The following is a 24,653-nucleotide window of genomic DNA, read 5'->3' on the forward strand; positions in this document are numbered from 1 at the left end:
TGGGTTATCACTCACAAATCCCATTTTTGTTTCAGTCACAGTCGTCTTTCCCTCAGTCATATTTTAGCAAATAGGAGAAAAAGCACTGAAGAAATAAAACACTTAGCACCAATAAAAAGAAAAGCAAACCAGATCAAGAATCAAGGCTGGGCAGAGGCGTGACACACGAAAACAAAAATAATAATGCTCTTTACATAGCTCCTATTTATATACATCCACTGGTCCTAGAATAGGAGGCTAAATAATTACAAAAGGAAACATAAATAATTAGGTGAATCAGCTATATACAGAAACTGAAATTAATTCCTAATAATTTGGGATTTCTATAATCATGAGATTCCAATAGATACCATAATTTGGGATTCCTATAATCATGGGATTCCAACATAACCCCTCTTTGTAGTCAGAAGGGTGTTCTTAACATTAAAATGGTAAATAGAAAGAGACTTCCTACCAAGTGTGTTCTACAAGCTAGAAGGGATGGTATACTTTTGAAACGGTTGTGCAAGCTTTTATATATTAATCAAGAATTTAGGAATCATCCATGCTGGTCCATACTGGTATGTTATGTGCCATACCGTCAGAGAATTGGGACCTGGCAACTAGTATTTAAGGTTCTTAGGCGAATTGCTTCAGGGCAATAGTGGCTAAGGAACACCTGTTGATGTTGCTCTATAACAAGTTTAAATGTATGAGGACGCTTATTCTACTACTTCTTTTAAATAGGCCTTCTCAATAGGCATGGCATATCAGTGTGCCACAGCATAGTAGAGTGCGAAATATAAAACTAGTGGTCAGTGGTTTTCCAATTACCAAATTTGAATCCGGCTGCCATTGCCAACCATACAAGAGAAGGGCACCAAAGCATTGAGAAAATGCATTGAGTTGACTACTGTTGGTATCTTGGGATGCCTTGGTCATTGGAATTCATTGACCAATTGGTGAATGCTATTGGCAAGGTCAAAACACTACTGATGTCCTCTTGATTCCTTCTGAAGGTGGGATTAGATCTATCATTGCCAAATCTTTCCATATTATGTCTTCAGAGCTTCAAATTTGTACCAGGCAACCACTGGCTTTCATACCTTTAAACTTTTGGAGCTAAGAATATTTTCATAAGGTCATGGGGCCAAATTATACACTTGAAGCTTCTGAGCATGATCTCAGAATAGGGTTCCTTATTTATCACATACAAACTATCATCTACATTATTTGACAGCATTGTTACATGTATATTCTCTGATGTGTATGCAGTAAAATAAGCTGCTGGATATCTTAAAACTGTGTATGCTAATTTTGCCACATTATTAGTGTTGGTCAATCCTTTTGCTCCTCTGTGATAGTTTGCCCCATTACACATGCATAGAAGGATTCCTTATCCTTGTGTCACTGTACTGCTTTTCAAGCAGGTCCAATTTCTACATTTTTGCATCCAATCCAGTTCATGCTTTTATTTTGGGTTCAAACAGATTCCATTGGGCTAATTATGCATAAATAGTTTACATCTTGTCTTTACTCTCATTTTTCTGTGAAACCTTAACACTAGAAGTTTTTGTTTGAAAAATTGAAAGAGCAAAGTTTTGCTTTGCTTTGGTTTAATAGTTCCCATCTTTCTTCACTCTATCTGACTGTCAAACCATGAAATACTTGTATAGCCATATTACAGACTCTCTTGTCATGTTGCTTGGACTATCAGCCTTCCTGTCGGATTATCTCAGTATAAGTATTAATACATGGCGCATGGATTTTTTCAAGTAGTTAAATTTCTTAATGATGCACTGTTTTTCTTTTCTTGCATTCTTCACAGTTTGATCTTGCATGTACGTTTCAGATTGAATATGTTCTAATGTCAAAATGTTGACTGTTGTCAGCCTTGAGAATATTGGCCTTTAGGTCTTTTCTTGTGGAGTTATACTATATGTTAGTGGACTGATCTTTGATACTGTTGGGACAGGAAATTGCTACTCATTTGGGATTTCCAGAAGGTTCTGTGAGGCAATATGGTATGGATCATGATGTGAACAACTTGCTATTGATGGCTGACTCTGTTCTTTATGGGTCTTTTGAGGAGGAACAGAGCTTTCCTCCACTGCTATTGCGAGCCATGTCTTTTGGAATTCCCATTGTCGCCCCTGATCTGACTACAATAAAGAAATATGTGAGCCTAATTCTGAATCAGCTACTGGTTTTATTTTTCGTCGCATTCTTGATCACTTTTCCTTATTAAAACAATATTTGTACTGCAGGTTGTTGATCAGACCCATGGCTTTATTTTTCATCCTAGTGATCCAGAATCATTGGCTACAGCTTTTTCACATTTAATAAAAGATAAGAAGCTGTCATCTTTGGCTCATGTTGCTGCATCTAATGCCAGAGAACTCTCTATGGACATGCAAGCATCGGATTGCATTGCTGGTTATGCAAAGCTTCTTGAAAATGTACTCCAGTTTCCATCAGATGTAATGCTCCCACAATCCTTTTCTCCAACCCGACAAACATCTTGGTTATGGGGCCTTTTTGTGGGGGATGTCGAAGAAAGAGATTATCATATGCAAACTGAAGGTTATCTTTCAAGACAAAGATCCAGCATTGTATATTTGCTTGAGGAACAATATGCTAAAAATCATATGGATAACAGATCTAGAGTTGAAAAGAAGGCTTATACAGAGGAGTTCCCAACTCAGTTAGATTGGGATATCGTAAGTGAAATGGAAATATCTGAGGACTTAGAGAGACGAGAGATACAGGAGGTAAGCTGTTTATCAGCATTTCTATGTTTGATATTTTGTTGAATCATCATTGCTGAAATGATGTTTTCTTTTTTTTTTTTTTTGTTAATCTATAGCTTGAGGAAAGGATGGAGAGAACTTTGGGGTCATGGGAGGATGTATACCGCAATGCTAAGAAAGCTGAAAAGCTGAAATTCGAAGCAAATGAACGTGATGAAGGTGAACTAGAAAGGACTGGGCGGCCGTTGTGTATATATGAAATCTACAATGGAGAGGGGGCATGGCCGTTTTTGCATCGTGGTTCTATATACCGTGGAATAACTCTTGTAAGCTTTGTTAGCTTAAATAACTTTCCATCTATCAGTTATTCCACTTATTCATTTAGCAATTCTTTGAATTCTTGCTAGTTAGTATAGTAGTCAGAATTCAGAACCCAAATTTTCTACTTATCCTGACCACCTTTTTTGTTTTAAACTTTTATCCTGAATCTAATGATTCTTTCATGCCATAATGCCGAATTTTCTATCTTTTATCTGTTTGATGTTGCCATCTAGGTGATGTAACAAGTCTTGACTTGAGAATTGAGTCTCCTTTTATTGTACTCTGCCATCATTGTTATTTCTTTTTTATAGCTTGTTGCTTCCCCCCTCTAGCTCATGAAGTGTAATTCTGCCCCTATATTTACCTTTCATGATTCTTTCATGCCCTAATGTAGAATTTTCTATTCTTTTTCTATTTGATGTTGCCATCTAGTTGATGTAATAAGTCCTGAGTTGAGAGTTGAGTCTCCTTTTCTTGTACTCTGCTATTATTGTTGCTTCTTTTTATGGCTTGTTGCTTCCCCCTTTTAGCTCATTAGTGTCATTCTGCCCCTGTATTGACCTGTTTTACCATTTTTGTGCTTGCACATGCTGATATGCAGAGCTGGTCTTGACACTTTTTAGATCCGGGGCCAAATAAAAAAAAAAAGAGCCTTCTCTATTTAAAACTAACATATTTTAAACATTAATTATCATTGAAAAATTAATCTATGTGCAATAATTTTCTATAGATATATTCGTTAAGCAGTGTGTAAAACCATTATTAACCTATTTAATTATTTTTCTTGTTATAATATTGTAAAGCCATCCTTATACCCCATTGGAACATCAATGCATGGCCTAGGACGATCGTCCAGTTCGATCTGCCCCAGGGCCGGCCCTGCTGATATGTTTATTGTAGATGCTTGATATGCATACTGCAAGCAATTGTTTTTTTTTTTTTCATTTCGATATATGTCTTCTACTATTTGGTAACATGGAAATTATTTTTTTATTAATTTTAACATGTTTGACACTTCTTTATAGGTATCATCCTCTTTGGGGCCTAAATCACATTTGTGCTAGTTATAGGGCTTTATTAGAAGTGTGATGTGAGGGGACTATATAATGGAAGAATGAAATAACATGTATCTGATCAAGGTTTGCTGTACTGGTTGGTATTGTATTGTACCGTATCATACCGTATCGGATATTGAATCGATATGTACAATCTCATGCCACATTGACACTTGATATGTCTCGTCGATTCATATCGTACCGTATACTGACATTATAACAGGATGATACTAGTATGAGATTCGGTACCAAGACAGCAAACCAGTCAGTACTGTATCATTACTGTATCGGTATTGAATCGATGCACCGTTTCATATCATACCGATACTTGGTATGCCTTGCTGACCCATACCATTCTACATGTTGACACTACAATAGGATGATATAAGTACAAGATCCGATATCGAGATGGCAAACCTTGATTTGGAGATTCTGTAATAGGATGATACTAGTATGAGATTTGGTACTGAGACAGCAAACCAGTCAGTACTGTATCATTACCATATCGGTATTGAACTGATGCACCATTTTGTATCGTACCGATACTTGGTATGCCTTGCCGACCCATACCATTCTACATATTGACACTACAATAGGATGATACAAGTACAAGATCCGATATCGAGATGGCAAATCTTGATCTGGAGGTTTTGTTATGCGTTCTCCAGTAATTAAGAAAATTTTTCAAGACCTACAATCTCGATATCGGTGATTGCAGGTACCAATATAGTTTTGTACCGAGTTGAACCATGCCAATACGTTATGCAGATGTATACAATACTAGTTCACTGCTTTTCTGCCCTTTCTTTTTCGATTTTTTGGTTTTTTAGATCATTTTAACCTTTGTAGATCTTTAAATTATGATTTTAAGTGCATTTTAATGTTATTTTATTCCATATTGATCCTGAGAGATGGTATGATTACTTAATAGATGCAATTATAATAATTAAAATACATGCTTGCCTCTAACTTCTCTGTGTCTATGTTGTTTGTAGACATTGGCATCTTATCCGTACTTGGGCCTTTAGATATGACTCCAACCCATATACTGTGCCAATCCTGCATTCAATAACTTGAGCCTCCATGATTGCCACCCTATTACTGGTCCTCTATCTGAGTTGTGTTGGCCATCCCAATCTCTTCTAAGGATATATGGTGGCAGCAAGATCCGACCTACAATCTGATTGAGACTATGGAGGATAGTAGCTATCCCAATATGATGTCTTAGTCAAACAATATGTTTATGGGTCATACTTTGGTTGTGTAGAATAGGATCTAGTGTATGATAAAGATCCAGATACATGCATGTACCCTACTTTGTGTTCTATATTAGTAGCAGTCATGGTTCGCCGTACCAGGCCGAACCGTCCGGTATGGGCGTACCGAGCCGGACCGGTCCTTTATCGGTCCGGTTCGGGCCTGTTTTTCGGAAAAGGACCCCGAACCGCACCGAACCGTCCGGTTCGGGTGGCCCCATACCGCCCGGAATCGGAGGTACGGCTCGGTTCTGGATCGTTCGGGGTGAACCGAACCGTATCGCCCAGAGAAAGGGGGGAGGGGGGAAGGTGGGGCCTTTTCACGTGGTTGGGGGAGAGAAATGGGCGTGGCCCACTTCATGGGGGGAGGGTTTGGTGTTTTAATAAGCACCAGACTTTTGGTGTTCTTTGAGAGTTCTCAGAGAGCACTCATGGCCGTGGGCAACTTAATCGTTGAGACCTCCAAAAAATTAGAAAAGAAGGCAAAATTTCGTGAAATTGGAGGAGTGATTTGAGAAGAGACTGATCTTTGACCGGAGGTAAGATAATCTGTTATTTTGTTAGTAAATATTTTTTTTGTTTTTGTTGTTAGAAATAGGATAAAAATGAGGTAAAATAAAAATAGGAGAAAATCATGCCAAAATCTTATGATTTTGGTATGATTTAATTATACGTAAAAGATCTTTAGAAGATCTACACGATGACACCAAAATTGTTAATTTTTGTTAATTATATATTTTTTAAATATTTTTAAATATTTATTTATTTAAAAATTAAAAAAAAATAAATTTTAGGAAAAAAATTAGAGTTTAGGAATCATGTTTAGAATGATTCAAGCTACTTAAATCTAATTTCAAATTTTTTTTTCAAATATTTGAAATTAAAAAATTATTTTTTTAATTATTTAAATTAAAAATTTAATTATAAAATAAAAAATATATAAAAATAGTGTTATATTTTAGTTAATTTAAAAATATTATTTGAAGCATATAACATATTTATTTTGAATTTATAAGTTTTAAAATAATTATTAAAATTATTTTAAAATTATATATAATTATTTTAATTATCATTAAACTATCGTGTTTTGTTATACTTGCATATATTTTAATTATATATATATACTGCGGACGATCTTGCACGTGGAGTAGGGTCCATGGATGTATCGGATCATCCTCGCATTATGGATCCTATTATCCATAGCCACCTTATGATCCATATGCATATGGTGCATCCGAGGCATCATCTTCTAGTGGTTACTACCCTATGCAGCTTGGAGCATCTTACGGATCAGATTTTGCTACTGGCATATTTAGATGGGCTCCTCCACAACCGTACCATCATCTCGAGATATTTCTCAGAGTCAGAATTTTAGCGAGAGATCTGAGATGTCTTACAATACAGAGAGGATGCCTTATGGGATGATGAATATTCGAGAGTACGGTGCTGCTTAGCTAGAGGGTTGGACTGATATCCCTTCAGACTATGTTGATGATCCAGACATCTACGAGCGTCACAGACACTCAACAAGAAATTAAATGCAGAGTACATCTTAAGGTTCGTATATCAGTTATTGCGCTTTGTATTAAATATTTAGATACATTTTAATGCGTATTTTATATATTTTTTCTTTAGTTTTAAGATGACATAGTTGAAATATAATGTAAATAAATATATATTTGAAATTTTGGATCAAGAGTCTTTGTACCGCAACCTAACTCCAAATTGAACCCAAATATGTCAATAATATGCAATATAATGCCATATTGAAGTTGTATTTATCAATTATTAACTTCAAAAATCCAAAAAAAAAATTAAAAATCGAATAAAATATTGTGTACCATATTGGACCGGTACGCCTAGGCATACCGTGTATCAGTATGGTACCGGTACTGTACCGTACCGGTCCGAGATCGGCACGCCGTCCGGTACCGGTACAGCGAACCTTGGTAGCAGTAGCATCTTGCCTTGAACCACCTCAAAAGGCCCATCTTCTATATAATATTGTATCCTTGCAGGCCTCACGGGTGTCGTGGTTCGTATCTTGCATGGCATGAGGAAAATGCGACTTATTAGTGAATTGACCCAAATTAGATGGCTGAGTCATATACACCCCCATGTCCATCTCTACCTCCTTACTGCCAGATGTGTTATTGCTTGAATTGTTATTAGTATCATTATTCATATCGCAAGATGATCTGGCCAACCGGTCATCTAAGGATGCAGTGATCTCAAAATCTGAGTAAACAGTCTTCTAGTCAACCCTTTATAGTGGATGTGCAACTTTCTTTACCTTCCCTTTCCTATCATTCTGAAAATTATTTTTTTCCTTGTTGGACCATGTGCCATGATGGCCTCTCCTTAGCATTTCCATCCTCATATCTCCGGATGGATATATCAGGCATAGAACCTTGCTATCTTGATGGACTCCACCTGACCTTTGCTCCTACTGCTAGTCATTGGCTGGTTGTGTGGCATGTATCGCTTTGCCTCTTTGAATTTATCGAAGCCTCCTTAGCCATGACTAGCAAGTTGAAGCAATGATCCGGACTCATCAAACTCTTGTTGCTGTTGCTAGCCTTCAAGCCAACGAATTATGGAACCCTCCTCTTTATATACAAAGTCATTACGAAGTGGGTCATCGCACTTCACTCCCTCCTGAATGCACTTTAATCTGAGCCATAGACTGCAGTGCACATATACTAAGTCATGTGGTCTCTTCTGTGTTATACGGTTCCTTTGTTTGCTATATATTAAGGAGAAGGTTGATCAGTTGCACTCACAGCTACTGGAAGAGATCACCTGAGAGGATTCAAATCGCTAAGCTCTTGAGACTTTTAGATGAAAGCCTAAACATAAACAACATCCAACTGCAAATGCAATCAAGTAAATTGGATATTAGATACTATTTATCATAAAACTTGGACCAATTGAAGTTGGTGTCCAAAGACATAATGTCTTTACTTGCCATAGTTGTCTTGTCACTAAAGCTTTGAGGGCCCTCTGTAAAAGCTTTATTTTGAAAGACATGTGACATATAACATCATGTATCTGCTTGAACTGGCAGTTATTTTCCCACCTGTTAAATTAACTTTCCTCCTTTGACATTCGGCATCAATGAGCTTATCAGGCTCCATCTTCTAAATGACATTGTGCAGGGCAATCAATAATTCGTCTTCTATGTCCATTCACGGGATGCTATATTAGTACTTTGGGTCGAAGTAATAAGTTGCCAGGATATGTAATTGATTTAGTTACCAAATAAAGGATTGCATCATTATATTTTATAAAAATAAACAAGTATATCAATATTCTCCCAACTATCTGGTAATCCCATCTCTCAATGATGTCAATATAATCGTTAAGATATTTCGGTTATACCTGCTTGATCTTGCACTTGGCAGTCATATAATTTGATGCAAGAAGCCCAACTGGAGTTACCTGTTGTTATTCACAATACTACGCACTTGTCATAGGGTTGCGATTGTCATAACTACTCTCTCAGCTCACTTCCGAACTGCTGGCTTGTCATTGATCCCTCCATATGACTCCCTTCCATCCCATTACAGGCATATCTGCTCTTTGCCTGCTCAACACTCATGAACATCAGAAGCGGAGTTGTCTCCTTTCAAATGAGGCTATAGAGTGCGATTAGTGCATGGAGAAGCAGGTGATTGCCGGACTCAATATCTCACGCCCCATGTGCTTCCTTATCAAAGTGAACACTCATGTGTAGTAGTGATAGCTTGGGCTATCTCCATCATCTGCTTTGTCCTGTGAATCCTACCCATGTCCATTAGCATCAAGTCTATGTAGTTGGCAGCACATGCAGTCCAGAAGATCCATGCATCGTGATCATCAGAATATATCTGACGGCTTTGTACTATACAATGGTCCATTGTTGGTAACCACTTGCAAGACATGCATCTCTCTTATCTACTCAATCACCTACTCCACCAAGCTCAGGATGTATGGGACATCATGCACCTTGTCACAAAGATCAATTGATTTATGAAAAGATGTATTTTTTTCATAACATATCAAAAGATGGTATTCATCATCTCATGGGTCTTGTCCAACCATGACACATCAATGTCACATCATAAATCTCCTGCATGGTCTTGTATGTGGTTATCCTTCTTTTTGGCTCTTCATTATCTTCAAGTAGTTCACTATGGAAACACTTGGACCTGGGAGGATCGGCATCCTGATCGGCTTTCTAGATGGAGTTGATAAAAATGGTAGTCGGTGTTGTCAGCGATATTTACAAGGATGTAGGTATAGTGGAATCACGAAGCACTAGCTCTCCACATGTCCTTTTTCCTATCACTGAGGAGCATAGAATCAGTTCTCTGCTGCATGTGGATCTAAGTCATAAATGGTGGCCCCTGCTGATATATATTGGGGCTCCTTGCTCTTCTTGCTGGTAAAGACCCCAAATATAGATGCTATCTAGCTACTACCTTTGCCAACAGCCTTTCTCACGAACTGTCTCCTCTTTAGCCTAGATCTGGGATAGCAGATTTGGAACTAGAACCCATGACATAATGGACCCAAATTATGCATGTTGCTAGCAACCTCCTCCCTCTACCAATGATGTTCAGCATGTCTCATATGACAGCCAAACTCTGATCCTCCTCCATATCATGTGGACTTGTGCCTACAGTGGAATTCTGAAATTATGTGGTGTCTCAGCAACCCAATGATCAATCTTTGCTTATTTCTCCAAACTTTTTTTTTCCTTGCTCTGCCTAATGTCAAGACTAAAAGCATGCTTCTTCATTAACTGTCGGACTGTTTGTTGACTTCTCTTACTTGCAGCCACATGGGGGTAACCGCTGAGCTGATGCTGCATTAATCTTGTCAACCCACCTGCCTCCATTATGCATCTTACCACTTTCACCTTCAATGGTGCCATCCCGAAGTCACTACAACATTCTTTCAACCTATATTAGTTTCTTTACCTTCTTGAATCTATTTCTGCAAGTTTGATGAACGCTTATCACAAACCACCACATTTATTATCATAAATTGGACGAAGTGGATCTACACTTTAAAAATATATAAAATTTATATTTTTAGATAGATAATGATTTTAATAATTTAATTTCATTTAATACATAATATACATTTGATAATTTATAAATTATGTAGAACTATGTTATTGTCCTAGAAAATATGTGCTAATTACTAATACGCATTACTATATTTATCATGAACTTTAGTAGATTTAATAATTATTTAACTAAATACTTAAAGATTAGGCATTTAGATTATATTGAAAAAATTGTTGAACTACTTAATAGAATACTTCTACATTATCTCATTCTATACAAATACCAATTTTCATATTTCTAATTTTGAAATTTTAATTTCTTTTTAATAAATATTGATATTTAATTATAAAATCTTAAATTAGTTTAATTCAACTTAATGTAGAATCCTACTGACAATACTGCATATATTTTTTCAACAAATGGGCATGATGTCTTAATTACCACCTATTTTTGAAATTTATTTGAATTTGGGCTTAGATTTGGTTTAGCCACAACCATGCTCAAATTTGAACAAATTTCTAATAAAACAAATAGCATGGACACCCCCAAACATGCTACCATTTTTCGCAAAGTTTTTGAACTATTTTATTATTATTATAGATCTAATTATATTTTTAATCTAAACAATTACATGGTCATTGAAAAATCATGATTTCTTCTTCAATATGTAAATCACCCTTGAATCTATAGCATATCATGAAATCATGTCAAACTGCAAAATTTTGAAATGATTTTCTCTAATTTTACCCCCTTTTTTGCCTAATTTATGCCTACAAATAAATTTAAAAAAAAAGGAAAATGAAGAGGAGAGAGGGGATTATACCTTGGATTTGGGCTCAAAATCAACAAATTATGCTGCTTCCATGATTTTTCCTCACAAAATCTACTACTAAAAGCTCTCATTATGAAGAAAAGAGAGAATGTCATCTTGTGACTGCCTCTCTTATTAGTGAATGGGGGACTGAACTGGCCCAAATTGCTGACCTGAGTGGACATACCAACATGGTTCTTGGTAGCTAGGGTTGGTACACCCCAAATCTGTTGGTTCTAGTCAGTATGCCAGACTGAAACTACCTTATTGTGTGAGTTTGATTTGTTCAATTTGGACCCTTTTTTCAATTGATTTAGAATTTTTCTTTGCAGTTGCATACTCAAGAAAGATTCAGGCAGATTATCCATCCCTTGTACACTCACCAAGTTGCTTCTTAGATCTGCTTCATTTACTTGGAAAGGCCTCCAGAATTGATAAACAGAAAAAGTGTTGGAAAGACAAAAAAACTGAAGATGTTAAATTTGCAAAAGACATTACATCTGCCTCCATTTCTCTTCCATTTGGGAAAGATAAATCAGATCAGACTTATCATGGTAGCTTTAATCTTTATTCTACTAAAAATCTGGATTTCACAGATCTAATCTAAATTATCTTAATGTTGATAAATCAGATCAGTTTTAGCATGACAGCATTGATCTTTGATCTACTGCTTAAAAAGTAGAGTTTCACCGATCTAATGTTAACTTATCTTGATATTTTTCTGAGAAGCTTCTTTCCATATATAACTATCACACAAAGGTTATTTCCATTTTGTATATTTAATGGAGTTAGACTGCACACTAAAAGTTAAATTTTTGAAAAAATATTTAACAATTCCAAACATAAATGGGATTGAAGATCCACACTGTTAGGTTGGATCTACACCTCTAAAAAATGGGCGAAAATCATAAATTATATATTTTGGAGATCTTTAAGCTACACGTGAAGTGACCACCATTATGAATGGCATCAATTGCACTAGAGTGCCAAAATATCCAATAAGACACATAAATTGAAGATCCATTTCATCGATCATGATCTAGATATTTTAAGACATGGGTAGATTTGAATTCAATTGGTTTGATGATTAGATCATAACAAAACATGGTAATGTGCTACTGGAACATTTTGTCTTTTTTCCCATTTGGTGCTTGTGTGAAGGACTACCAAAGCACATGATTTTTGGTTTAAGGCATTTTTTTAGTGTTGTTCATGTTCATTATTTTGTATCTTTAAACATGGTAATGTGCTACTGGAACCTTTCGTCTTTTTTCCCATTTGGTGCTTGTGTGAAGGACTACCAAAGCACATGATTTTTGGTTTAAGGCATTTTTTTAGTGTTGTTCATGTTCAATATTTTGTATCTTTAAATTAGGTGGTCCATCATTAATATTGAATTATTATATCTTTTACCAAAGATTTAATATTTAGTGTTTAGTCCAACTATATTTAATATATCAATTTATTTTGTCTGTAGACTGTTTTTTACTTTTTTATTATTTTTAGAGGGAACTACTGCCCCTATTAGTTACTAAGTTATTCAATCATGGCCCTCCCTTTTGATATTTATGTCTGATCTGCTTGCTTCAGCTAAGAAGTGCCCAAAGATCAAGAGCAGATGACCTGGATGCTGTTAGTCGTCTTCCTATCTTAAATGAGACATACTACAGAGATATTCTTTGTGAGCTTGGTGCCATGTTTGCGGTTGCAAATGGGGTGGATAATGTTCACAAATTACCCTGGATTGGTTTCCAGTCATGGCGGGCTGCTGGAAAGAAGGTATGTACTGTAATATGGTTTGAAATGCAGTTAATCCTTTTGCTTAAATGCTGTCTAGATTTATACTGTTGGAGTAAGTGTCAGCAATTTATTATGCCAGAATTTGACGGCATAAGTTTATTGTTGACAGCCATTGATCTGAAATCTTCTTTATTTGCTTTGATTTTGTTCTTTATCGACTATACAGGCAGATCAGGGTGAAAACAGAAATCATGTTTCAATTTATGTAACATAGCAAAATGTTCTCTAATTTTCTAATTGAAACTTATTTATCTTAGAATGTATGAACTTTTCTTTTTTATTCTTTTTCTTTTTTCTTTTTTTGGCGGAGTGTGGGTGGGTGGGTTGCATTTGAAGTGCATCCAGAAATTAAAATTAATCTATTCAGACAGTAATTTAATGATGTATTATGGTCAAACATGTAGTACAACCGATGCATAGATGTTTCCCTTTTCCTAAAACAAAAGAAAATAAAAATCTGTATATACTTTGGCGGGACTGGTGTTTTATTTGAAAGATAAAATAGAAATAGTGTATTTTACATTGCAGAGAAGTCATCTATAGACCTTGCACCAATCAGATACATGTACAATAATTCTATTTAGTGCAAAGAAGTAATTGCATTGATGTCTTATAGAAGTTTTACTGGAATTTAGCAGATGTGAAGCTCATTATTTAATGAGAGGGCACGATTGATTTGTAGCTCTCAATCAAGTGGTTGGCCCAACTGGCCTATGAGATGGAAGCATGGCTGGGTGTGATTATAATCTTTTGTTAGCTGTGTACTAAATAAATGTATTTCCACTTCCATTGGTGCAGATCTCATGATTCTTTACCTCAAATAGAACAAAATGAAACTATGGCTGTTCATTAATAGGTGAATGCTTATGGATGGGTGATGCAAGGGTTTAGGAGATGTGGATTACCAAGTCATGGTAGAGGTAGAGATGTTATTTTTGTCTTTTGACATTGGTGCTCTCAGGCCACATGGTGTCATGGAAGGCCTTTTCCATTACAATAGCAGGGAGAACAGCAGGAAAATTAGATTAATTTTTCAATGTTTTTGCCTCATGTATTTTTTACTGCTTTTCTTAGGAAAATAGACATTGTAGTGAACCACATAAACCTTTTATGTGTAAAGTCATGATGGTGATCTTGTCACCAAATTTGAGAAGTTTCCCATCCCAAGCCGAGTCAAGGTTATCAGGAACTTTATTTCCAATTTACTGTGACTGCATAACACAAATACAAACAATAATGCCTTTCTTATATTTTTAATATGTTTTGATAGAAGGTAATCTGATAATAGGCTAGCAGCATTTTTCTTTGCATATTAAGCAAGGCCTTGCTGAAATCTTACAATGGATACGGTTTGTGTCACACCTGTTGGACTCATAGGTCTCAGCATTTAGAAGCTTTGGTGCACATTTAGGGCTTTCTTAAGGGAAGATCACCAATAACCAATATTTCATCAATAATAATATTTAGAAATCAAAAAGCTTGGTATAGAATGTACTAAACCTGAAAACCAATTTGGACAACTATATTATAAATTCAATCTTCCAAAGCAAAATATGTAAATAAAAGAAAATATCAATTTATTTCTTTTCCCTTAGATGAACTTGTATTATTAAGCTACATTAAAACATTTCTATAGTATTAAAACAATTTAGAATCTCAGTTATTATCATTTGACATCTTGATTATTGATAGTTTGGTGCCAAATGCAATGGAAGCTCGATCTGAACCGTTCAATCACATTTGTCCGTTAATTAAAAAAAGAGATAGTATGATTCTTGATCCTTAGGGTAGGTTGTACTGCAATAATGTATTAGTGCAATAATGATAACTGATAACTGATATATTTACTTCATGTTGGTGTGTTGCTTACGGATTAGAATACTTATTCATATGTGAGAATCCCAAATGAAGATGATACAATAAATGTAGATTAGTGCACTTATTAGATACTTGAAGTGAGCTTAATTATGTGTTCTCATTGTGAATCAGAGTCCACAGAATAGATTGTAGTGAAACAATGTATATTAGTGCAACAGTGGTAACCAACATTATATATCATATCTGTGGTTACATATGGATTAGAATACCCAGTTCACATATAAGATCCATATGTTCACATATAAGAATCCATGTGAATATGATGCAATAAATGTAAATGTGGAAGGTTATTTACATCTCCAGCATCTCATTTCAAACTATGGAGCAAATGCAAAGTGATCCCATATTAGATGCCTGAAGTGAGCTAAAGTATGTGTTCTCATTCATGAGTTGTGACCTATCTTGTAGATCCGACATAAGGAAGCAAGCATGTATGCAAATAGGTTTCCACAAAGCAGCTCCAATATGCAGGTAGCTGGAATACCACATAATACAGATGCCATGTGTAGGTTAGAAAATCTGGTTGGTATTTTGGAAGTATTAAAAAAACAAATGAGTTCTACATGTTAAAGGAAAAAGAATTAGATGCATGCTTTTTTGCACATTTAACATTCTTGTTTAGTATAGTAAGACTAAGACATGTCAATAGGGAAAAAATGTTGTCAAGATCTACATCAATCTAGGCACAATGGTGTATTGAGCTAGTTAGCATGTTACTGGATCCAAACAAAATACTTAGTAAACAAGGATTAAAGATTGGTTAACATACCTTACCATCATCCAACATTTCCTTCTCTCTCTCATTCATTTCATAACCTCTCTCTTCTCTTTGTACTTGTAGCATTTATGACCAATTTTTGAGCTTCATACTATATCTGGAGACATTCTCTCACAAGAATGAAGGTTTTACACCCGCTAATTTATATGCTTTGTCATCTTGTTGTATGCTCAAAAGTCAAAAACATTTTATTCTACCAATATACATACCTATATATTTGTTGTACAGATTTGGTTAGAAATCTCACTGCTGTCTCATTTGAGACCTTAATTTTTCAGGCCTTGTAATGGGCAACTATTTTCTATTATCATTTGTTTTCTCCTAACTTGATCTTTAACAAAAGCCATTTAAATGATTAGAAATTTGTTGATCGATGTTTCATCCTTTTCTCAAACAGGTTTCCTTATCTGATAAAGCAGCAGAAATACTAGAGAAGACTATACAATCAGAAAATAAAGGAGATGTCGTCTACTATTGGGCACTGATGGCTATGGACCCGAGGGATGTGGAAACAGAAGACACTGACTTTTGGTCTATGTGTGACAGCTTAAATAATGGGCATTGCAGGTATCTTCTGTCTTTTCTTTTAGAAAAGATAAATGCTCGACTTCTTTAGGCGTGCCATTTTATATGCTTGTAAACTTTGATCAGGCTATCCGTGTTGTTTAGATTACCTTTCAAGTTGTTTCAACTGATATTTGTTTTTAACAATATGGAGGCATGTTGGTATGTGCTCCTCCACTCAATTGCTTAAAATTTTATTTTGGGGGTATAGGTATAATGTTCCAACAAAGGCAGCATGTTTTGATTTTATTTGATGACTTATACAATGGAAAACTTAATTATGCCATAAAAATGTTCAGAATTACTCAAAATGTTCCAGCTTAAGGGTCTTTGTCATGATGCAAGGTCCCCATTGCTGTCTCATATGTCCCTCTATGAATGTTTTTGCAAATAGTATTCATTTAGTATGTTGTTCTTCTCGAAGGTCATTTCATTTTGAAGTATGTTTTTAGTTGATTGCAAGACAATGATTTTTTTTTTCGATAAAGTGAGGGGGATCCCCCACCCAACCCCACCTAGCCGCCGAAGGATAGGTGGGATTTGAACCCAGGTCATTGAATAACATCTCCCAATGACTTTACGAGCTCAACAAGTTGGCACCTGCAGCTATAGTGATAACATGTATGCTAATGCCTTGAGTATGGGTGGACCTTCACTAGGGGTGTTATCATGCGAGAAAGCATAGCATCCAAATTTTTTAATGAGTCAGACTAGAGATTCAATGATAAATACAACAAAATTTAAGCCTGAAGAGGCCTTGGCCTTTGCTACATAGATCCAGAATTATATTCACTAGAATTTGGAGGTTCATGATCACCAAGTCCTTTATGGTATTACTATCTTCTATTTTACATCAGTGGACAATTTAAATTAAGTCATTGATGTTACTAATTGTTCCATGAGCTTGTATGGTTTACAATGTGTAGTTGCCCAAGTCACAATATCTAATATTCTAAATGTAATTTGTGCTTCCATTGGAAGCATTTATTTACATTTCTACTTTTTCATATCATATATTTACACATTCCCTTCTTTCAAAGTCTCTGAAATTTGATGTGTATTAAATGATATTATGTATTGTTTGGTTTTTATACTATAGTTGCACATTCATTCTTTTTCAAGAATTACTGCAAACCAAGATTTGCAGACTCGGTACCGAAATCCATGCCGGTTGTCGATCAATATGGTACTGTACCGTACTGGATATAAAAAAAATCAAAAAAATCCCACTCAATAGCACAAAAAAAAATTGGGCTAAACCGGATCGAACCATATCGAACCGGACCAAACAATTCGGTATCGGGCGGTTCGGGTTGATACTGTACCGAACCGATCGGGTTGGTCCGATTCAAGCCATTTTTCAAAAATTCGAACCTAAACCCGATCTGTTTTCAATCGATATGGTACGGTACAGGATGTATCGGTCGGTTCAAACCGGTATGGAATACCATACTGCAAACAATCTGCTCCATTCATGTGGCATGAATGTGAAGGAACTAAATCTTTGAAAGCATGGATGTGGGGTTTGGATCACTTATTAGGGTCTAGCATTCACTGACACTGACACACCCCCAACCTGAAAACACAGGCTAGGATCGTGGTAACCACTGCATAGTCATGGAAAACTCTCCCTATAAGCTTGCCAGGCATTCCAATAATGATATTATAAAGCAAGCAGAGGAATAAATAATCAATCTAATAAGCCCAAATTTTAAATAACTAAATCCAAACTAAATGTATCACAAAATTCCAAGAGTATCCAATAGTCTTGCTTCATACTTTTATAAAACCTTGAAATAAAATGACTAGAACTCTGTTTCTAATCACTCCCAAAATAAATCCCCATGCTATCTTAGTTCTTAGGATATGTAAAAATAGTAAAATATCAAACAATAAGCTAGATAGTTGAGCAAGCAATGAATACTTTAACTAGACAAGTAAGACAATAAAATAATAATAAATTTGCATAAAATAAGATTGTGGAAATACATAGTTCAAAATCAAAACCAAATATGTGGGATTATCAAGACATCATACATGTGAATTCAATTTTTCTCAAAATTCAATTTGCATTCATGAATCCAATTTCTTTCAAAAAAATCAAATTTATCTTGTTGGCCATGGGCTATGACATGTTTTTTCTATTGTAGGGTTATGATACTGTGCATCTTCTTGTGGTACAGTCCTTCGAGATAAAATGAATGCCAATGTTTAACCTCCATTGGTGGGGTCCTTATGCCAATGTAAACCCCATTTGTGAGGATCTTTACATTTTCAAGCTAAGATTCAAAACCATCTCAAATCAAAACTCCAAAATATGTTTTATATTTTAGATCAACAAAAATGCACAACTATATGGCATCAAAATCATTCAAGACTCGTTTGGTTAACGGAAAGTTGAGAGAGGAAGAGGTAGTTTTTGGGAAGTAGAGAGGGGGCCTCTTGTTTGGTTGAAGTTCTAAGAGGAGAGAGAGTGAAAAAATCTTTGTCGATGGGAAGTTACTTCTCACATTTCATGAGAAGTGGAAACCCAAGGGGCAGATAGGTTTTGGCACTTTCCATGAGAGAGAAGTGGTGGTATTTTTTTTTTCAAAATATTCTTGTAAGATTCATGGCTAAGATTTTGCAAAATATCAGTGAATATTTAGGATAAAATACTGAATAATGATATAATATTATATTAATATTATCTTAATATTAATGTTAACATTTATATTATATTTATATCTATATTAATAAATTTATTATATTAAATATTAATATATATTAGTATTATGTTAACACAATAAATTATTATGGTCTAATCTTATATTATAATATATTAATATTATATTTATATTAATATAAATATAATATTTATATTTATATAAAGTTTGGGAACAAAAAAGTATGGTTTTATATCTACTAAGGGTATAATAGGTATTTTACATAGTTTTTTCAAAAAAATGGGTGCTCAACCAAACATAAGCTATTTTGTAATAAGTCACTTGCTCATGATCAACCAAATATGTCAAAATCTTATTTTCGAAAAATAACTTCCTAGGAAGTAACTTTTTGAGAAGTTACTTTCTGAAAAAAATTCTTTTCACGAACCAAACGAGTCCTTAAGCAAGCTCAATTTGTCGATCATGCATCATATAATATCCCAAACTATAACATATTTAATGGTAAAATATTATGCTTCGGTTTATAAATAATGAATAATTTGACTTAGAAAATATTAATAATTTGCCGATACATCTAGAAAATAGGGTTATATTACTTCCCTTGCAAATGAAATCAACTAACAAGTCCAATTAACTTCGAAAATCTCTCTTAGAGCCTAGTATTCAAAAATTATACTTTTAGCAAAATTTAGCCATGATTGTTTTAAGAATAAAAATCTTAACTGCTAACATCTTTACAGGGCTAGCCTAGTAGGAGTGTCCGACACCCCAGTCGGTCTAAACAAGATGATCTAATCTCATCAAAGTTAGACTAAAGTAAGGTGGCTCAGTCGAAATCGAGGGTAACCAAATCTAGCATTGTCCAACAAGGGCCAAGGTGGAGGCCGGCAAATTACCTAGCGGCCATGGGTCAGGACCCCCTTCACTAGGGTCAATCAAAGTCATTAAGGAGAAGTCTTTATTTAGGATCAAACAAAACCCTAGAGAGATAGTAAAGAAAAAAAACCATGTAGAGAAAAACAAGAAAGAGTGAGGAAAGGAGAGAAGTGAGATAGAGAGAGAGAGAGGAATCCCTTCTCTCTCCAATAGAGGAAGAAGAAGACGTTAGTTGTGACTGCTGGTTGGAGGACCAGTAGTCGGCCACTATGTATAACAACCACGATATCAAATGGCCGACAGCAAAGAAACTAATTGAAAAAAGTGTCAGCTTGAACAAGGGGGTTAATTTTTTGTTCCAGCCACTCGCCAGCGGTTGGGACTCTGGCAATGTGTACAAGGTGGTGCGGAGGACTGGCCATAAGCTTTGGTGACAAGCGCCAATGATGAGGATGGCCAGAAAAAGAGAAAGATGGATGGAATCAAATCAAAACAAGAATCAAAACAAACTCCCTTCTCGACCAAAATGCAACGATTGATCGGTGGAAACGATGATGTGAGAGTCAAGGAAATGGGAAAAACAAGATCAGTTAGAAGATTAGAGGTCATTACCTTGGTTTTGGTGAGATCTAGTAGTGGCACACAGAACTGGTGCTGCAGTGGTGTTCAAGATTGAGAGGAGGAATACCCTAGTGAGGAGGCCTAAGATTTGTTATGAGAGGTTGATGGGAAGCTATGGTGGTCTTAAAAAGAGCCTAGATCCGGGGTAGAGCCCTTCTTGGTGTCAAACTCCTGCTACAGTCGAGGCAGAAGATGGCTCCCATTGGGAGTCCCATCTTCTCTTCAGCACGTGTGGCACATGTGCACCCCAAGTCCAAACCTAGCATGTGCAAAAGATGTGCTGGGCTTAAAAGTCCTTTTTTTAACCCCGGTTTCGGGCCTGATGAGTCTTGGGTCAAGGGGGTTTTGGGTCTAATGGACTTTGGTTGATCCACTTTTTTTCTGTTTTGGGCTGAACTATGCTTCTAGGCCAATCAAACGGACTAGGCCCAGTTCATTTTGGGCCGGGTACTACATTCACGTTGATCATATTGCTGTAAATATATCAATTATGCCATCCATTCATTCATGATGATGCATTGCAAGTAGGGCTTTGGCGTAGTAGGTTATTAGTCGTATTATGTCATCCGCTTTATTGTATCCCACTAATGGCTGAAATATATCAAGTATGCATAAACATGCTTGTTTTCATATGAGCATTCATGTTGCACCAGAACTTTGCTTGCTATCTATATGTTTTCCCATCAAAATCATCCCCAATTTGGCAACTCACTGCATCAGTTTCCATGTAGGCCTTGAGGACTTGCTAACTCTACTGAGCTCATATGGTGTTTGTTTACAAAGCCTGCCATCTTTTTGTAACTTCCATTTGTCTGGACTTTGAGCATGATATTCCAGACTGGAATTTTGTGTCATCCTTTACCCATCACTTTGTCCATCTTAAGCCCTATTAGCTTTGCTTATTTTCCATGCATGTTATGCTGTGAGTTGAGTTTTCAGAGCATTTATGTTCCATACTTGGTTTAGGACTTAAATTTATCTGAGTGTTGGTCCAAGATGAACTTTCAAATGTATACCCAAATTTTTCCCTTTGTATGTATTCACAATGATGTAACTGCAAGTTAGTTACCTCATTTTGCATGATTTACTTGCCTTACCCCCACCCCCTCCTTTGTGAGAATTGTCTCTATAGTGTCCCAATCAACACATATCTACGTACTGATGAGGCTTTGTTTTACACTTTTTAAGTTTACCTGGAGCTTTGATCCTTATCCAGTCATTGCCTTTTTCATCTGATTAGGTTCATATTTACTGGCTATACTTTATGCTTTTGGAGATGGAACGCTTCCACAATTATCTGTGAATTACCTGCCCTTGAAATAAATTCTTCAATTCTGTCACTGATCAAATCTTTATCAACCCTTTTTGGGATTTGAATGTAACTTGTACGCTACATCTCCTTTGCCTTGCCATCTTTGCAAAAGAGGATTAATTGTGCCCACTTCTTTGCCCTCCTCTTTTAACCTCTCAGCCATTTTCTTTGTGTTTCTCTATAAGGTTGTTGCACATCTTGGCATAAATGGCATGTTCATCTTCAATTAACATTCTGCAATCTTAGGTTTATGCAACATATATAACTCCTAGAGCAATTCTAGATTAATCTTTATAGTTACCTAAAGAAGATGACCTTTTGTCTAGATAAGGGTTTGATGTACTGTACTGAATCGGATAGTACGGAATGTACCATGTACCAATTGGTACCAATATGTGGTATAGAGGGTGTACAGACACTCAGTTCACCAAACCGGCTCTATTACCAACACAGTAATAGGTTAGCACTGGCATGGGATCTGGTGCCGTGACGACGAACCTTGATTTAGATCATCTATGTTCATCATAAGGTTTTACGTCCTAGTTGAATGGGGGGTGTCCCGGTCATCCTGTTCTGTTAACGGGACCGGCATGAGGTCGGGACTCCGAAACCCATTTATGCAAGGAGAGAAGAAGAAAAAGGAAAGAAAGAAAGGAAAAAAGTGAAAGGAAAGAAGAGGAAAAATGAAGAAGAAAAAGAAAGGAAAGGAGGAGGAAAGAGAAAGAATAAGAAAAAGGAAAAAAGAAAGAAAGAGATAAGAAAATGAAACAGAAAGAAAAGAAAAGAAAATTAGAAGAAAACGAAAGAAAAGAAGAAAATAATGAAAGAAGAAGAGGAAAGAAAAGGAAGATATCTATTGGGATGCATGATTGGGACAACTGTCGGGATAGGATGGGACAGTGGGGCATTCCGTTCCATGAAGATACCGAGACACCTCCATCCCACGGGACTTGAAACCTTGGTTCATCATATTCATGAGCATCCAAACCTTCCATGGAATTATATTAAACAGATTTTCTACCAAACACCAAGCCTTATCAATAAGCAACAGTGTAATGGTAGACCTGGATACAAGGGTCACAATGGGTTCCCTTCAGTATAAATTCAGTGGGAAAGAATCCGTGGCATTTAAAAGATGAATGCAGTCTAGGAGGCAGTCTTATAAGTGTTGTGATGGAGGAACAGTGGTATAGTTGCATGCAAGTTGTGCAATTTTGTTTCTATGATGTTTTCCTCCCCTTAAACATGGGGTAAAATGAATCATATAGTTCAAACATGTACAGTCCTGATTACTGAATATGTGTTAATGCTGAATTCTACAGTTAGATTCCACACATGAGATGTTTTTTTAAAGAAAAATGTTTCTTTTATCTTTTGGATGTTAGAAAGAACTACCTGTTATGATCGTTTTTAATGTCAGTCTGGAAGTTGCATACATGGATTGCAAAGCTTAATGTTATTTCATTTTCTTACAGAGCTGTATTTGAGGATGCATTCAGAAGGATGTATGGGCTGCCTGATGATGTGGAAGCCCTGCCCCCAATGCCTGTTACCGGTGGCCAGTGGTCTGTTCTCCACAGCTGGGTGATGCCAACCCCTTCCTTCCTAGAATTTGTAATGTTTTCCAGGTAAGTTTTTATAGTGTGACTCGAAATGCTGTACTTCAAATATAACATTTGCTTAACACCTTTTCTACTGAATTACAGAATGTTTGCCGATTCACTTGATAGCTTGAATAAGAATAATAGCAGCACCACTGAATGTGTGCTGGGATCTTCAATGTTAGAGGTAGATTAATGTTTTTTATGATGATATTGGAGTTTAGGTCATTGATGATATTGGAGTTTAGGTGATTGATACTTATTGTTACCTGTCTGTAATTTGTTTCCACTTATTGTAATCTCAGAAAAGGCATTGCTACTGTCGGATTTTTGAAGTCCTGGTCAATGTCTGGGCTTATCACAGTGCCAGAAGGATGGTTTACCTCAACCCAAGCAATGGGAATCTCAGCGAACAGCACCCTCTTGAGCATAGGGATATGTGGGTCAAGTACTTCAGCTTTCCATTGCTGAAGAGTATGGATGAAGATTTGGCTGAAGAAGCAGATGATGGCATGCATCCAGTCGATAAATGGTTGTGGCCTTCAACTGGTGAAGTTCTATGGCAGGGGATCTTAGACAGGGAGAGGGAGCAGAGGTACAGGCGTAAAATGGATAAAAAGAGAAAAACGAAGGAGAAATTGTTAGAGAGACAGAAGTATGGATACAAACAGAAAACCTTAGGGCAGGAACAGAAAGATAAGGTATGATAGCAGGTCCAACAATTCCACAATATTAACCAATCAAAACCTTTAAACTCCAACTGCTATGTCCATATGGAGGTCAAAAGGGTTCATGCAGCTTGAACAGCGATTCTACACAACACTGCCACAGGTACAAAGGCTACATCCTTGGTGTACATATATTCTTCCCCCCTCCACCGCTTCGGATTTTGCCCTGAAGGAGTAGAAGAGATAAAGAACCATGCTGCCAAAGTTTCAGATTTTTCTTTTTTGGGTTCCTTTTCCCTATTTTTGTTAATTCACCAAGGTAGAAGTACCTGAAATTTTTTTTCCCTTATAGCCAATTGACATTCTTTGATTACTGATATAATGAAGCAGCTATACACACAGAACTTTTGCTCTGCTCATGTAATCTTCGCTTCTTGTACATTCAGGATATTAGAGGTGATTTCCACTGAGAATGGTAATTCTTTGCGGAGACAGTGGTCTCTAGTCTATGGCATTTTTCCACCTTAGGTGGACCTCTATTTTTTCCATTTTTAACAACTTTTCAGCAGAGGTTAAGCTTTCATAATATTAAGAGCCATGTGAGAAGGCAGCCTTTTTTTTCCCTTTTTTTTTTTTTTTTGTGTGTGCGCGTGTGCGTGC

The 24,653-nt window shown here is 36.1% G+C and overlaps 1 protein-coding gene across 1 annotated transcript in view; it reads left to right on the forward strand.

Annotated features, from left to right (window-relative positions):
* LOC105042926 (uncharacterized) overlaps positions 1 to 24,410 on the forward strand; it is a 57,932-nt gene extending 33,522 nt beyond the window's left edge. Inside the window, exons 7-14 of the mRNA XM_010920295.4 lie at positions 1,955 to 2,158; positions 2,247 to 2,750; positions 2,846 to 3,055; positions 12,820 to 13,008; positions 16,083 to 16,252; positions 23,200 to 23,352; positions 23,431 to 23,512; positions 23,631 to 24,410. Coding sequence (XP_010918597.2) covers positions 1,955 to 2,158; positions 2,247 to 2,750; positions 2,846 to 3,055; positions 12,820 to 13,008; positions 16,083 to 16,252; positions 23,200 to 23,352; positions 23,431 to 23,512; positions 23,631 to 24,032 — 1,914 coding nt within the window. The 3' untranslated portion in view covers positions 24,033 to 24,410. The remainder of the gene's footprint in view (positions 1 to 1,954; positions 2,159 to 2,246; positions 2,751 to 2,845; positions 3,056 to 12,819; positions 13,009 to 16,082; positions 16,253 to 23,199; positions 23,353 to 23,430; positions 23,513 to 23,630) is intronic.
* The last annotated feature ends 243 nt before the right edge of the window (positions 24,411 to 24,653 follow it).

This window comes from Elaeis guineensis, chromosome 4 (assembly GCF_000442705.2).
Source record: "Elaeis guineensis isolate ETL-2024a chromosome 4, EG11, whole genome shotgun sequence".
In the NCBI taxonomy this organism is placed as follows: domain Eukaryota; kingdom Viridiplantae; phylum Streptophyta; class Magnoliopsida; order Arecales; family Arecaceae; genus Elaeis; species Elaeis guineensis.